This window comes from Macrotis lagotis, chromosome 4, assembly GCF_037893015.1.
Source record: "Macrotis lagotis isolate mMagLag1 chromosome 4, bilby.v1.9.chrom.fasta, whole genome shotgun sequence".
Lineage (NCBI taxonomy): Eukaryota > Metazoa > Chordata > Mammalia > Peramelemorphia > Peramelidae > Macrotis > Macrotis lagotis.
Window position 1 is genome coordinate 156,729,564 of NC_133661.1, and position 17,696 is coordinate 156,747,259.

The 17,696-nt window shown below is 35.6% G+C and overlaps 1 protein-coding gene across 4 annotated transcripts in view; it reads left to right on the forward strand.

The window, feature by feature from the left end:
* Positions 1-17,696, forward strand: part of MAP2K5 (mitogen-activated protein kinase kinase 5) — a 297,906-nt gene that overhangs the window by 201,662 nt on the left and 78,548 nt on the right. For all 4 annotated transcript variants that reach the window (XM_074234472.1, XM_074234473.1, XM_074234474.1 and 1 more), the window contains one exon: positions 6,093-6,122. In XM_074234472.1, the coding sequence (XP_074090573.1) occupies positions 6,093-6,122 (30 nt within the window). The remainder of the gene's footprint in view (positions 1-6,092; positions 6,123-17,696) is intronic.

A 17,696-nucleotide genomic window follows, 5' to 3' on the forward strand; every position in this document is an offset into this window, starting at 1 on the left:
TACAGAATATAACATTTAATCCTCATCTAAACATTGATGGAACTCAGAATTCTTCATCATTTAACAAGTTCTGCTTTGAAAGTTTGATGCTGGGCAAATTCCGTTTCAGTGCCCTTCCCTATAAAACAAGGACAAGAATTTTGTTTTCATTGAAGCTTTTGCAGATCCTTTAGAGGAATGCATTATGGGGAAAGCGCTCATTGACAGTAGACTAACAAGATCACTGCTCTTCTCAAACACTACAAGATCAAGATGTTTCCCTATCATTTTAATAAGCTTCTTTAAATTTGCTTAATTAAACATTAGCAATAAACTTCATTTCTAAAGACCAGAGGTTGAAAAGAATGCATAGTCTGGCACTATTGTCATATTTATTGCCTTGTCTTAAATTTGCAATGTATTTTAATATTGTACAAGTTAAAAAATAATAGTGAAACAAACTAATTGTCTTTAATTAAACTGAATTAGGTTTTGAATTTAATATATTTGTTGTAGTAAAACTGATAACGGAGAGTGTCCCAAAGGTTATTAGGGCATATTTCTGTTGGGCCTGATGGTATTAGTAATAACCCTCTTCCTCATAGTTCTAGACATGAACAAATATGTCACTTCATCAGTCTTTGTTACTCGCACTTATGCCCCTCCGCAGGGGTTGCAGATTCCACAAGTTATCAGCTAATGGCGTTATACATTAAAAATTGAAGCTTTCCTCACTCCGAGGCCATTCAAGGCTTTGTTCTTAAGCCCTAGACACTTTGGAGTGCAGCTGCAAACTATAGGCAGAAGATTAAATTAATTTGTAACTCTTTTTTTTTTTTGGTCCTGCATTACTAAATCCTCCACATTTAATTGAAACCCTACTTCAAGATGCTTTGTGTTTCTGCTCTTCTTTGTTGTCAGTTGAACCACGGAAGCACTTTAACACTGGTAAATTGCTGTGATATCCTTTGGATTTTTTTTTTACCATGCAATAAGAGGACAGTGAAATTGATATATGAGAAGGAAAGTAAAATCTTAGGGTAGATTTTGAGGTATTTAATATTTATTAAGGTCCTTCACCAGCATAGTTTCAGATGATTTAAACGATCTCTCTAGGAGTGAGTAAATTGGTCTTGGAATGAAATCTCACCTAGGGAATTTTATATAATCCAGTAGTTAAGTCTGATTTTTGAAAGTTTCCCCATGTCTAAATGTTTCAAACTGGCTGCTGCTTTTCTATAAAATGAGAGCTTAACGGCAGCACACAATCTAAATGCAAAATCCTTAGATGGAAGTTTAATTGTGTAAAATGTGCACGAGGTAATTAAGAACAAATTTTAGAACATTTCAGACTATAAAGTCCTCCTTCAGCTAGATCACTGGCTATATGCTAAGTGCTTATTTTCAATTTGCAGTTATGCCGAGAAACATACAATGTATCTAAATTAAGAATAAAAAAATCCCACGCTCTTCAACATAACTGTAAATTTTAAAACTACTGGCACAGTGTAATTGATAAACTAAGGAGATTTCATCACCTAAATATATGCCCCAAACTTCCTTTCCACACTTATTTTCCAGTGACAGTGTGTATTTTCTTTTTGTCATTTTGTACCTTAGCGATGTAGGTAATTCTTATTAGCAAGGAAAACTATTTCTGTTGCTTGGCTAAATGAGGATTTCCTTTCCTAACTTATGAGTTTACATTTTAACAAAATTTCTGCCTTGTACTTTTCTCTCAGTCATCATTATCCTACGCAAATTTGAGCTTCAGATTTTTAAATTCAGTCATATTTAAATGCCTTAAACCAATACTCTTAGGAGATGAATCCCCAGTGTGATAATCTCTGTAAAAGAAGAAACTCAGAACATTCCTAGTTTTACAATAAAATATTAGTAGCTTGGTGCTATTTAATTGTATTCCAACTGGTAGATGTTTTTAGAACATTCTTTTTTTACCTTTTAAATGATAAACTTGCCCACAATGAGCATAGTGTTCTGCAGTTTGCTGAATCTTAAGTATCTGGAATCAAAATACACTTTTTAAAAAATACTAAATAGAATTCAGGGAAAAAGAGGGAAATTGAAGCTTTTCCCTAAGCTTCTGGGTTGTGAGCTACCCCCCTTCTGGGAGTGGAGGGAAAGTGAGTCTTTTGATAGATTGCCATTGCTTGTGAGCTCCTCTATTTTTAAGAGTACTTTTTTATTGGACCTAAGTTGCCTATATTTAAATGCTTCTTTTGTAAAGATGATAAAGAGAGCAAAAATTTCTATTGGCATAGCCTTAATCTGTTTGCTTTGTTGGGATTCTTTTTTTTTCTTTACTTTAACTGTTAACCTATTTATAAATCTAAATCTACATACAAAGGTCATTGGTTGGCTGAACTTAAACCATTTTACTCAGTAAATTTAATTAAGAAAATACAGTGCAACTCATAAGCAAATGAGTTTTTTCCTAGTTTTAAACCAAACCACCCTCTTGAGTGCTGATTGCCTTGCTCGACCCCTGGTGATACAGAAACAGGCAAAATTAAAAAGGACATTAAAGCTTCATTAAATCTGAAACACATTTAGTACAGTGACATATCTGCAGGCCATTTCAGGGAAGATTACATACTCTCTTTTGTAAGTTTTCTAATTTATAATACCTTGACAATAAATAGGGGGGGTAGAGGGATTAGAGAAGAATGCAAATAGATCAATAGAGCAGTAGGGGTAAAAAACACATAGCCAGTGTTTGACTATTTTTTAAATTTTCCCCGTAGTATATGTTCTCTCCCCTATAGTGGATTCATTGATTTAAAAAAAAAAACAACTTTTGACAGCCCCATAAAGAAGTTGTTCTTCATGCTCTAGTATCTGCTCAGAACCCTTTCCCTTATTTACTATCTTGAAAAAAAGAGTTTGATAAAGGGCTGGCTTGGTCTACCATTGTGGTATTGCCTGTAATTATTTTCCTTCTGCTTTGCCACCAGACAAATATTGTCAAGTATAAATATTGCAGTTGCATGAGGTTTGAGAACACAGGAAGATGGAAAATTAAGACCTCCTTCCTTGTTGTGACTTAGAATTAGTTTTTAATACCAACTCAATAGTATTATTGTCTATTTCCACAAGTTAGGAGTGTTACTTCTTGGAAAGATGTCTGATAGTGTCAAGTAATGGAGGGGGAAGGATTGTACTTCTATTTACAGTGGCCTCTTCTGGTCATGGACAAGATTCCATTCTCATGTTCTTCAGTGCCAAGGCAGTGCCTTGAAAGGCATCCTCCTGGGAGACTAGTTGTCAAGGAGGGATGAGGTTCAGTAGGATGTCAGGAAAATGTACAAGAAAAAGAAAGCATGGCTAGTCACAGAGTGATGAGTTCATGAGTTCAAACTCTACCACCTGTCCCCAAGCACCTAGTCTGGACTTGTAAGAAAAGGTTCCCAAATTAACCAACCCACTCTGAATTTTCATTAGACTATTTTCTTGTCTGGAGGAACTGGGTAAGCTTAAAGTCCACCACCACTTTTGACTTCAGCTAGCCAAAAAATCAAGTGCTCATTTTCAAGTCTCCTTATAATGTGGCTTTTTTTTTTAGGTTTTTGCAAGGCAAATGGGGTTAAGTGGCTTGCCCAAGGCCACACAGCTAGGTAATTATTAAGTGTCTGGGATCAGATTTGAACCCAAGGCCGGTGCTTTATCCACTACGCCACCTAGCCGCCCCTAATGTGGCTTTTTAAGAGAAGACGCATGATAGTTATAAATATGGAAGGCTATGTTTTGAGTTTGGTTTTTTCCTGACACATAAGAAGAATGGACTTTCTCCATCTTTATTTTTTTTAATATTCCATGTCCCTTTTTTTATTTAACTCTCAAAAGTCAAGGATCAGTCCCTATTCAGGGTTCAATTTCAGCAGGATGTTCTCTGAATTGATAAGCATCTGTTTCCTGATATAGTTAGCATCAGACCCTGGCTGTGCTTTGAGCAAAGTTCTTACCCCCTAGTCATTCAGATAAAATTCATCATTCTTCTGTATCTTATTTTTTTTGAGATGCATAAATTTTTCTGGGTAATTTTCTAACTCTATAAAAAAGTACATGCAAAACGTATAATATGGAGATCTTTATGGTTCTAGAGCAGCTTTTAGGGAACCATCACTGTCATGTCTGTATAGAATGGCATACATTTTTAATCAACATATTGACATGAAAGCCCATAATGACTCCCCCTGAATCATTATGCAAACTCCTATTGGCATGAAGCACTGTATTAACAAAATATAGGGGTGAACATTCAACATAACATGTGAGAACAAAGTAGCTTTGCACTTTTAGGTATTTCATGGACATGCAACAAGCCAAGCTCAAAAAAACCTATCAGAGGATTTGTTAATGTACCCATTTGTTTTTATCTTTTCTATTTGTTTTAGGAAGGAGGGAAAGTACAGAACAACACATTTTTTAATTAACTTTATGATCCCATGAAATACTGAATACTAATAGATCTTTAGTAGATAAGATATAACTATAAAATAATGAGACTGCCTGCCAAACAAACACACAACAATATATCTAAATGAATCTTTTTTTTTTTAAGCAGTCAATCACTTTAGGAAACTGTAGCCTTAATCTAACTCTGCTGCCTTTGTTCAAACTACTTTATACCTTTTGTAAATACATCTTCAGTGTTGGTAAATGTCAAACCCTTGAGGATAGACAGAATATTTGGACACTACTAAATGTAATTTATTGATTCATTCAACAATAATCATTTGTTAATTAACACTTCTGTACAAGCCAGTTCAGCAAGCATTTATTGAGGTTGATAACAATGACAAAAATGAAAGTATTTTCTGCCAACAAAGGACTTACATTCTATTGTAACGCTGCACAGCATTTTCTAGACACTAGAAGAGATTAAAAAAAAAAAAGGTAAATAAGACACAGTTCTTGCCCTCAAAGAAGTTTTAATTCAGAGCTGAATCTGGTGCCAGGTGGCTGGGATCAAACTGGGAAATACTGTGACTGACATGACCATAAAAATAATAAGACTGGTTTTTGGTGACTGAAAGCAATTCCACTAGAGTAGGTCCAAAATGTTTTATGCAATGACATAGATTGTTTGACTTTTCAAGGTCACTAAAGGAAATGACTTATTTAAATGTGAACCTTCTGGTACACTTACTTTTTTAAAAAAGTATATTTTTGTAGTTACACTTCCTTTTCTTGTAAACATTATTCTTTTGCTGATGAGAAACAGGAGACCAAGATGAAGCAATTTACAAATAGTAGATAACAACCAGAGCAGTAATTGTTAGACTTCTGATCTCAGCTTCTATGTTAGTATTCATTTTTCTCTTTCTTTTCTTTCTTATCCCAGCTTCACACTCTTGGAATAATATATTTTTTTCAACTTCAACAGCTAGATGAATAAAAATCACTGATAAGAACTCATATGGCAGTGTCCTTACAATACTCCTATAATTCCATGATGTTGTACATTCCAAGGTCATGAAATATTTAATAAGTACTTGACTAGAAATAATCCCATTTTGTAGATGGGAAGCCCAGACTACGAGAAGTTACCTAATTTGACAGTGATTTCTATTGTAATATATTCATTATATTAAAAGCATCAGACATTAGATATGTGATTCTAGGCAAGTTGAATAACTTTTTAGAGCCTTAATTTCCTCATCTGTAAAGGACAGCCCCATGAAGATTAAATAGGATAACATTTGTAAATCACTATATTAAAGTCAGTTCCCTAAGTATTAAGAAACTGGTAAGTATTCAACTATATTGTTATTGCTTTTAAATATCAGTGTATACATATGTAAATCTATATAATGTTTGCATAATTAATGTTATTACTGAGAAAAAAATTTTGAAGGAAACTTTAAGATGTTAGAAATAAAACATTTCAGGGAAACAATATTGTTCATTTAGTTGTCCATTCTAAATACAGCTTTTAATGAGATTATAGGATTATTTTTAGGTCAAGTGTTAAACATAGTGGGGGTGGGGAATGGTTTGTTCTGCATTGTGAAATTTAGTACTTGTCTGTCTTAAGGAAATCTACCCTGCATGCAAATCTATAACTAGACAAATATTATTTCCTTTCCCAGCTTGCTCTTGGGAGGTTTCCATATCCTCAGGTAAGATTGTTCATTACTGCCGTTTGCCACTGTGACATTCATTCCTATGTATGAAGGTGCAGGGAGCAATCGTGAACATTTGAGCCACATACAAATAAATCTGTCCTGTTAAATTGAAAAGCGATATCTTAAAGGAGTCATTTAGAAGTCTCTATTGATTTTTTATTTTTTGGCTTCAGATTTTTTATTTTTCTGAGAGGGATGGAAACAATAATCATGCTGCTTCTTTGTGAGAGTTTGGCATGGTTTTGGGGAGGGGTTTTCCCAACCCTGTGACATACTTATATTGTGCAGTATGGAAGGAAAGCCCCCTTTCCCTGATTTCTTCTTTGGGATTTAAAATTTAATTGAAAGACTAAGAGGGAAAGAATCTGGCCTAGGTCATTGTTTCGGTGTTTTGGTAATCAAATTCAATAAAATTGGCACCAGTTTTTATAATGGAGTTTGAATTTGCACCTCTTAGTGCCTTCTTTCCTATTCTCGGCTCCCCAACCCTTCATTTCCCCTATTTCAGAACATAGCTTCTTCAGTAAGTTAACATTAATGACTGTATTATAAACATTGCTTTAAAATATTTATTCCAAAGATATTCCAGAACTAAAAATATCAACTACATCTTAGTTTGAAAACAATTCCCCATTGTAGGAGGGAAAAAAATTAAGTGAAATTCCCAAGGGATGGAGGGGTGGGTGGGTATCAAATGAATAATTTGAATGTTTTCCTCTGGTTTACACTCACTGTTTTTCTGGCATCTTGGTCTGTACAGGCCAGAGTGCCTGGAGGCATGTCTGATTTAAAGGTGGTGTTGGTCTCTGCTCTTTAAGCATCTATTAACTTGCTATTATTATGCAAATAACTGTTGTATTACACATACTAATTTATGCGTGGTTAGATTATGCAGATGCATCACAACCGTGGTTATTGAATAATAGGATGGAACTCATTCTCTTTACCATCTTTATAAGCTGTTTTAAACAAATTCTCTAGGCACCCATGTGGGAAACCTCTTGTTCCCTGTCCTTTTTAAAGCTCAATCTGTCTGATGGCTAGGAGAAACTATCCAGGTTGTTAGCAGGTTGTATCACAGTACTGTAGCCATCTTTTTCATGTTGGGCAGCTCCTTTGTGTAACCATAACTTCTTCCTTAGAGTAAATATTCAAAAGTTACTAACTTGACATGCATGTGATAACCCTAGTTTTGAATGAAAATTTAATACCACCAGATCTTCATATTTTCAACATATGCATATGTAAAGTACAATATGCATAATATAGATTATGAATCTGGATGAAATTTCTGGTCAAACCTCTGGATTGGCAAGCATATTTTAAATTAGTTATTTTATTCCACCTCTCAAAACTGAAGAACACAAAGCTGTATTCATAAAGTCTGAGGTCCATATTCAAAAGATAACAAAAGATGAAGCCTTTACCATACGCTTGGGATGCCCTTGTTTGTTTTAAAATAGACGAGTGATGATTCCCCAAAATTACAATGGCTGATAGCTTATGAGACATGAAGAGTTAAAGGCTAAAACAGAACTTTGAAATAGGCCCTGTACTCTGATAGTGGATACATGGTAGCAATTCTGGTCTATTGGGCACCTACTGGGCATTTTTTCTTAATGTCTAAATACGCATTTACTTGATCGGTCAAGTGGAAGTTGGAAAATTCAAATACACTGAACTCCCTAGTTAGCATTGACCTTTATGCCAGAGTAGTGAAAAGCAGTTTTCCTTGACTCCTGATTGAGTGTTGTCACCAAACAGAGATTTTATTAGAATCAGTGTTTGACATCATCAGGCTTGTTCCCCAGAGCTAAAGTTACAAACGAAACTTTGTCTCTTTGCTCAAAGTCAACAGTGATTTATGCTGTGCTTTGAGTTGACAATTTGAATTTTACAAATTTCACAACCTTGTAGTAAGTATAGTGTAATGTAGGTTAGAAATGGCGGGGGGGGGGACTGCAAACAGAACTTCTTCACCCTCTTCTACTCAGGCCAAAAAAAAAAAAGGTTGAAACAATTTATACTTATTTCTCAGGCTAAGCTACACAATGAAAGCTACCTAGTCTTGCTTTGAATGTGTAGTAATTAAATATACTTAGTCAACACAACTCATACTACAGGTATTGTTATACTCATTCTATGGATGAGGAAAACAAGGATCAGAGAAGTTAAGTGACTTTTCCCTATGATCACACAGCTAGTAAAGATAGGAGGCAATATTCAAATATGGTTCTTTCCTTAACTCCAAACACCACCATTGGATGATATATGATATGGAGGATTAACAGAATGGCTTTGTAGGCAAAGTATATAAGAACTACTAAGAGACCATATATCCCTGAGTGTGCAAATGAAGTCAATGGCAGTGATAGAACTCAAGTCCTGACTCCAAAGTGTATTCATTGATTCCTGACCTCATTCAGCAGCTGACTGAATCTTCTATAATCTTCCATATGAAGTTCTATACCCTTCCATATGAAATTCCCTATGTATGATCAGGTATAATGTTGTCATCAAGCTCTTTTACCTGATCTGCCAAAAGATTCTATCCAAAACCTGCTGTTTAGAGCTAGACCTATCTGGGTTGAGTGGGGAAATCCTTTCCCAGGAATACAGAGAAAATTCCTGACCTTAGAGTGACTGTCGAGTGACCCAAGTAAAAATCTCTTTGGATTTAGAATCCTCGGGGCGGCTAGGTGGTGTAGTGGATAAAGCAGTGGCCTTGGGTTCAAATCCTGTCTCAGACACTTAATAATTACCTAGTCACTGTGTGACCTTGGGCAAGCCACTTAACCCCATTTGCCTTGCAAAAACCTAAAAAAAAAAAAAGATTTAGAATTCTCCCTACCATCCTTACACCTTCCAAAAGCATTCTGAAATCTTGGGTCCATTCTAGAACTTAAAACATAATTCAAATTCTACTATAATTTTTTGCTATCCTGATATTTTAAAGGTAAATGTTTGAATCCTTAAATATTTCATCAATACTAAGGTGTGATATAAAAAAAATCCTTTTGAAATGTGGAATCTAAAGGACTATGAATGAATAGATATAATGGTACCAATGGTAATAGTTAATATTTATATTAGTGTTCTAAGTTTTTTTGCAAGGCAAATGGGGTTAAGTGACTTGCCTAAGGCCACACAGCTAGGTAATTATTAAGTGTCTGAGACCTGATTTGAACCCAGGTACTCCTGACTCTAGGCTCGGTACTTTATCCGCTCAGCCCAGTGTTCTTAGTTAATATTTATATTAGTGTTCTAAGTTTTTTTGCAAGGCAAATGGGGTTAAGTGGCTTGCCCAAGGCCAAACAGCTAGGTAATTATTAAGTGTCTGAGACCTGATTTGAACCCAGGTACTCCTGACTCTTGGCTCGGTGCTTTATCCGCTGTGCCACCTAGCAGCCCAGTGTTCTAGGTTTTATAAAAAGTTTTATACATACATTTTTTTCTATAACCATCACAAACAGCTCTGTGAAAGGTATTATAATATTACTGTCTATATTTTACAAAGGAAAAAACAGGAATAGAGATTTTAAGTCACTTGTCCAAGGTCACAAAGCCCAGTAAGATTTTTGGAGGCAGGATTCAGTCCAGTTCTTCACAATGTTTCTCTAGCCTTTAGATGAGTCTATAGTTTATAGGCTAGACCTTCTCTTTTAATTTGAGACCTTTATAGACTTTCAAACAGAATGAGGCATCCTTTAAAGTAAAAGTATCTAGCATACTGGTAGTTGTGTGAATGGGTCTACTGAACTGTTTACTTTATCTTATCAGTTATTCTCAGATTCCTATAATCAGTTTAGCAGTGGCAAGATTTGGTACCATTAGGCCATTCCTAACTGTGGTATTTAGCCTAATGAAGAGTCTTTTTTATCTAAAATGACTAGACAAAGTCAGGTTTAGTTTTTGCTTTGACCCAAGTCTATTTTCTTTTCCAAGACAGGCAATGGCTTGTAAGACCATGTATGATATGCTAGTGATCAAAGGGAGTGGTCTGAGGAGAAATAAAAAGTGTCTTCATTTTGTCATTGAGTTGGCTACACTTCAGGTTGGAAGGTTGGGAATAATTATTTACAAGGGCTGTGCCCATTCATTTTTTTCTCTGGAGGAGAATACAGCTTGGTCTAGACTTCAGACAGGTCATAAGATTTCAGCTGATAGTTATGTAAGTAGTAGAGTGGTCTAATGAAAAGAATGTAGATATTAAAGAACCTGCTTTCTACCACTTATCTTCCTGTATGGTCTTGGATCTTGGTTCTTACTTTATAATCTCCCTGGACCTCAGTTTCTTCATCTATAAAAGGAGGATGATAATAATATACCTCCCCCAATTTGTGGGAGAGTTATGAGGATCAAACAAGATAATGAATGAAAAATACCACAGGTGCCACATGACACCACATACTTTGCATACTTCCTAAATTAAGGTCATAACTACTGAAGGTTGTAAAAATTTTTGATACAAAGGAGACTTGCTGAGAGTAAAGTACTCCTCTTCTCCCAGTCTCAGCAGCAGCAACAGCACCTATTCTTTCTAATAGCAAGAGGATAACTGAACATACTTCAGCTATGCATTGATCCCCTACAAGTGGTTGCTACCACATAGTTGCTTCCTCACTCCCAGGTCCCTCAATTTCATGACTTGAGTCCAGTTATAATTTTAAAAATATACTGTTTAGTGTCTGATAGAAAGGTGATAGATTCAGTTAGCAGAATGATTCATATATTTTTGGATATCACCTATATGAGAATTTCTTTTGCTTTTCTATGCTGATTTATTACAAAGGTTTTTTGTTTGTTTTTTCTTTCTCAATGGGGATTGGGGGGAGAAAAATAGATCCCTATTAACTTTTAAAAAAAATAAAATATGATTTATTGAATAAATATGTAACATTTAGCCTGTAGCTAATTAATTCCTCTTCTTCCCTCTCCCCCCACCCTCTCCCACTTACCCAGTTCCACCTCAGCCTTTCACTTAGGCCTTCTTCCCTGCCATAGGAGAAACCCATTATATAATGCTATTGTGGACAGCAAGGTGAGGCACTAACCCTGGAGTCAAGAAGACAAGAGTTCGAATCTGGTCTCAGACACTTGACACTAGCTGTGTAACCTTGGGCAAGTCACTTAACCCCTGTTTGCCTCTCATCTAGTGTCATCTGTTGTCCTGTTTCATATCTGGCCACTGGACCAACTGACTTCCAGAGGAAAAAAGTGAGGCTGTTGACTTAGGCACAATACCTCCCTCACTCAAATCCAATTTATGTGCCCCTGATATCATGATCTTCTTCACGAATGAAGGACAAACACCATCAGTGCTATTGTAGATGGTGAGAATCATATTTCTTTTGCCTCTTTTCCCAAAATATGAAGAGTCACCCAGGAAACTCTGAGGAAAACCCATAGAATCAAACTTTGTGTGTTTATGAAGTATACTTTCCAGTGGAACCTATAGAAATTTTTTTAAAAAGGCTCAGCATTGTATGATAGTATAGTTTCTTATGTAATTTAATTCTAAGATTAATCTCTCTGTAATTTAGTTCTAAAATTAATCTCCAAAGATGTGCAGTTCTAAAATTAATCTCCAAAGATTTGAAAGAAGACTCAAACTCTACAGTTAATCATGTTGATCCAAATTCAGTAGACTTAAAAAACATGATAGTGGGCAATGGATTGTTTAATGACAATGCAATTTAAGAGAAATGAAAAGAATTGCCTGCTAACAATTGTCATTGTGCATTCAAACCTTCACAGTGCAGTACATTAGGATGCTAGTAAATCCATTAAGAAGGCATTCCCAAGTGATGGACTTTGTTTGACAGTAGGAAATTTGGAAAGTGAGAGGCTAGAGGAAAGTGAAGATAATATAGATGCAAGTGTATTTAAAGTACTTTTGTATGTATAAAAATGTTTTTCTTCTTTTGGCTACAATTCCTGATCTTGGTTAATAAATTACATCAAAATGACCCGAAGTTAAAAAAAAAAAAAAAGGAAAAAATCTGAGCAAATAGTGCCCCTGGTATTGTAAAGCTTTGAATGTTTTCACACCCCATTAATTTATTACTTCTCTTTCTTCATCTTTAAATTTCATTTTTTTTTCAAAAATTCAGACTCCCCGCTGCTGCAGCGATTTTCATCTTGTTGTTAATTTTCCCTGCTCCATATGGAGCTCCAGACATTTCACCTGGAGGCTGTACTAGATTTTGCTGTAGTGATCGAACTTCCCGAGGCCAAAACTGTCATTTAGGGTTCCTGGTGCATCTGTCTGCGCCAGGCTTTTCACTGGCATGGGAGAGTGTGAATAACAAATTGGATGCACCTGAGATTCAGATGATTAGTGTGTTTTGTGAATCTCCACGACTTGTAAGCAGATAGCTCTGGGGGGGGAGGGCTAAACAGCTACTGTGGGTGAATCTGTACTCACACCTTACATTTGGGGCTTTTCAGGGGAAGTGCAAACATCTAGGCAGTCTGAGTGCAGAGAGAGTAACAAATATTTCATCCTGCCTTGTCATTGATTAGAAAAGAGCCTTTAATTTCATTTCACCCCATGTTGTGATTAATTTGCATTCTTTGTCAGAAGTTAATGGAGCTTTTTATGGTTCACTCTGAAATCCTTGAAGACATCAGACTTGATCTGATGTTTATACAACCGCCAGCGGAATTTTTTCATTTGATTGATGGCAAGCTTGATGTTATTCCAAACGGCTTTTTAAGCTGTTTTTAAGAATTATTTGAATAAAATGCAGGCAAGATATTGTTGTAACGATCAAGATTATCTGTTAAAAATCTGTTTCAAATAAAGAAGATGATAAGTAGGAAAAAGGATCAAAAAGACAAGAGAAATAGTGAATAGTGATGTTATTTGTTAAAGCACATAAAAATTGTATTCAAATAAATTATTGCAAAATACAGGCAGAATCATTTTTATTAAAAATCATCAACTCTGGCCAAATTTAATTGTAATGAAGGTAAATTATCTAAATCTTTGAGAATAAAAAAATCTTGCCACTTAGTGATTAATTCCCATTTATTCTGCCAGTTTTTGCTAGCAATGTAAGAACTAGAGATCTACTATTCTTAACTCAAGGAGACAGGGCTGTCAAGCCTGTTAGCTGAACAAAATGATGACATATTACTTGTCTCAATAAAGAGGAATTCTTAAATCCCAATGCAAGGAAAACAAATGGATAATAGAGGATTTTAAAGGAAAGGCATGCATTCATAAGAGCATTACTATTGGCATGTCTTACAGACAGTACAGAAATGAAAAACATCGCATTGTTAAAAGGCAAAATCCTCCAATTGTTTACTGCTAATGGAAAATGTGTGTTCATCCCCAATACTGCTATATTTCAAAGTATCAGAGGAACTAAACTGTAGGTGGTGGCTGCTTCAGAGCCCCCTGCTACTAACAACGAAATATGTTTTGCAAATACCTTTTGATTACTAATACTGGGGCTATTTGTTGGATTTGGGTGTTTTACCGGGCTTCAGAAGATTCCTGCCTCATTGTAATTCCTGCTAGTGAGATGGACTCGTGGGTCAAAAAGCTACTTGTCTAAGCACTTCCATTTAAAACAGATTAATTTATTTTTGTTGTATTTTAAAGTTGGCTAAATAATTGGGTGGTTTTAATTGAACTTGCTGCTTTCTGATCCTTGTATTAACATGATCTAAGGTCTTTTTTGTTATATGTAATCCATATTATTGACCAAATTTGCCCTGTTTTCATTTAAATGTAAGCAGCTTGTCAGGGAGAAAATATTTTGTTTCACTTGGCATGGAAATCAGCTATTTTAATGTGTTGTGAGGTGTATTTTTTTTGTCAATTGACAGTGTCTTTTAAACATTCATTTATTTGGTAGTAATAAATTGGACTCTGGATAGAGTGTTTTTTCATAATAGGGGAAAATGTGAATCTTCTTTGAGCCATTTAAAAAAATTAAACCTTTTTCAAATACTAATGCTCAAATACTGATGTTTTGCACTTAATTATAATATCATAAAGACCTTAGCTAATATGTTAAATTCTTAATATTAAAGGTTTGCTTTATGGTTTAGTAATATCAGTTTATAGTCTGAATTTGGTTTTTACCAAAGTATTATCATTTTTATCAATTTATTTGTGGATAAGCCCACTCATATCTAAGTGTACCGGCATCATCGACCCAGAATGCAAATTTATGACTAGACGGTTTTTTTGCCCGCTTGGGAAGTAATTATGCTTAGAATAAGTCCTTTCAGCTGCATGTGCTTTTAATGTTTGTAGCATAAGACTTTTTTCCTTGTGATCTAATTATCCAATGTAAGGTTTTTTAGCAAATGGGGAAGAAAAATGGTAATCATTTCAGACTTCAGGTATTCACTTTGAACTAGAAGCAAAAAAAGGTAACCCATGGCTTTTTCTTAAATCTCCAAACAGGTTGATGGCTTGTGTTTTAATTCTTACAGCTTCTGTTTTTTGACAGAGGTACCCAATATAGTCTTCTTGTCATATACACCATACAATAAGATAAATAAATGTAATGGAGGAATCCAAAGACCACATGAAACTATTCCATGACCAATTGTTTCTTGTCAGGAGTCTTTATTTATATATATATCAGGGCAACTAGTTAGATAGAGCAGTGGTTAGAGCACTAACCTTGGGGTCAGGAGGACAGGTGTTTGAACCTAGCCTCAGACACTTGATACTTACTACTGCATGACTCTTGGCAAGTCACTTAACCCTGACTGCCTTGCATTCAAGGTCATCTCCAGTCATCCTGATTCATATCAGACCATTGGACTCTAATGACTCAGGAGGAGAAAGTGAGGTTGGTGACTTAGCCTAGTACCCCCTCACTCAAATCCAATACATGTGCTTTTCATGGCACCTCTCTGATGTCATGGTCTTCTTCAAGAATAAAGAATGAAACATTTTAAAAAATTATTTGTATATATGCCAACTTCATCATACTTTACTTATATTTCCCACTTGTCAGAATGTCTTGGTATTTTACCATGTAGGTTTTTTGCAGAGGTATGAAATAGATTTCCTTGCAAGAGGATAAATAGCAGAAAAAATGCAAAATATCTCATTTGTCTTCAAAGAGAAGGTAAATTGATCAAGGATCCCCAACTCTTCAGGACTGAGACCAATCAGTGATTTAATTTTATAGTACCTCCTCCATTGCTGTTTGATAGATACAGCTATTGTTTTAAAGTTAAAAGTTGTCAGTCTTGTTTTGAGAATTTTACATTTCCCTTTAAGATTGTTAGAGCCACCTTCTGGTAAGGAATCCTTAGAGGGCAATGGAATAAGAGCACTGTATTTATAGTCAGAGGACAGAGTTCCCCAAATTGTGTCCTTCATGTTCAAATTTTCACTTCTCCATTTCCTACCTCTATGGTCTTGGGAAAGTACCCTGCTTTCTCAGAGTCTGTTTCTTCATTTATAAAATGAAAGATTGAACTACATAATCTTTAAAGTCCTTCCAACTCTTCCTCTTTTAAAATATAGGACCTTCCCCAGAGGATAATTGGCATATAGCCCTCTATGGGGAATCTTTTTTTTTTTTTTGAAAATGTCATAGTAGGTACCTCAGAGCTACCAGGAACCTGCTACTTTTGAAAAACTGCTAGGTAGCATAGTCTGGCTTTGTCAGCATATTCCTTTCCTGCTCTAGGGAGGTCATTCACCTGGAATAGAAAGATAAATTTATTTGATCACAGAATTGTCCTGAGGATTGAGTGAGGTAATTCATGTAAAAGCACTGAAAATCAAAAAAGTGATGAACAAATACTAGGCAGCATCATTATTAATTATGTTTCTAAGATGGTTTTCAGATGTAGCATCACATGTGACTGTTATATTTATATGAGGGAATGCTAAAATGGGTTATATCTCTAGCCCCACAAAAACTTTCTTTTGTGATCTCTAGTTTGGATGTATAATCTATCATTGATTAATCACAGTTTCATTATATGGGCTTATCTATAGAATTCTTAAATTTGAATGGGACAATTTAAATAATTGAATGAGGTCTTTTTCCCCCTTAAGCCCCAAATCATGAAAGTAGCATTAAATTTGCATTTTAAAACTTCGTTTCCAGTCAGCCTTCATATATGACCTTAATCCTTCATGACCACAGATTTGGAGGTATAAGAAACCTTAGAAATCATTGAGTATAACTATTTCATGTTACAGTTGAGAAAATGGAAGCTCAGAGATGTTAAATGACCTTGCTCACTTGACACTAGAAAATGCCACTAGGATTTGAACCCAGGCTTCTCGAATCCCAGTCCTATGCTTTTTTTATACTATATGTTCAGGTTTTGAAATAGGTGAGACAGAAAACTCAAGATAATTTGAACCCAAATTGTGCCATCATATTATTACTGTTATACAGTACTGGTTGGTATTCAGCTCATCCTATCACCAGTTCTAGTGCTGATTATTCTCAGTAACAATAGTAGCAGATTTTTTCGACTTATGGGGCTCTACTTTCAATATTCACCTTTTGGTGTGGAAGATTTAGGGAATTGTAAAAACAGATACTCATTATCATTCAGCTTATGAGGAGCTAGCCAGTCTGGGGCCAGACTTTGAGTTGATGACACTTTGACTTTTTAGCAATTCAGCTGTGGTGACCTGAGGCTTGTGGATACAAATCAGAAAACAAACCAGTCAAACTGATTGACAAATCAACATTTTTATACATAAAAAAAGAGGAGGCATTGTGTTCCATTGGAGCAGAGAAGAGTAGTGGTTCTGAGGGTCCTCAGATTGGAACGAATTTGTCCATCAGAGAGCCACTCTCATCCCAGCCTGATTCAACTGAAGCACCATTCCCAGGCAGCTAATATGATTCAAGGATAGCTCATTTCAGCCAGAAGAGAATGAAGAAAATGGGAAAAGAATAGTTTAGAGTCTAGGAAATGAGGGCAGCAGACATAAAGCAGGGCAGAGAGAAAAAGTCCTCAGTTATCCTCTGCCTACTGCATAATATAATGAAAACGGCACTGATCAGAAGCCCCAGGTCCAACTACTTGTGTGACCCTGAACAAGTTATTTCATGTCTCTGTTCCCCAGTTTCCTCATCTATAAAACGAGGGTGGCAATAACATTTATATATTCTACCTCATAGGGATGTTTACATTTTGTAAACCTTAAAGGTTATAAAGAAATAAAAGAAGTTATCTTCATTATTATCTGTCTGGCATAAAGGCAAAAGTAACATCTGATCCTGGTGTTTTTTCAGACATCACACCCCAGAGTTGCTTTCCTTTTCCATTGCCATCTCGGGGCTTCCTGCAAGAGTTCTATCAGTCATATCCTGAGGAGGCCTGAACAACAGAGGTCAGCAACTTAGCCCTCCACTTTGCAAAAGGTTCTCAGCATCTTCATTAGGATTATTTCTCAGTCATGTGTGGTCAGGAAATTCTTGAGTTTCCAAACAAGGTACAAAATAAAACCTCTACCATCTGACCCAAATGTGTACTTACCTGCTGAATATGACAAATACAACTGCTCAGGGCCACATAGGAATCTAATCAACTGATGTCACTTCTGTTTTCATT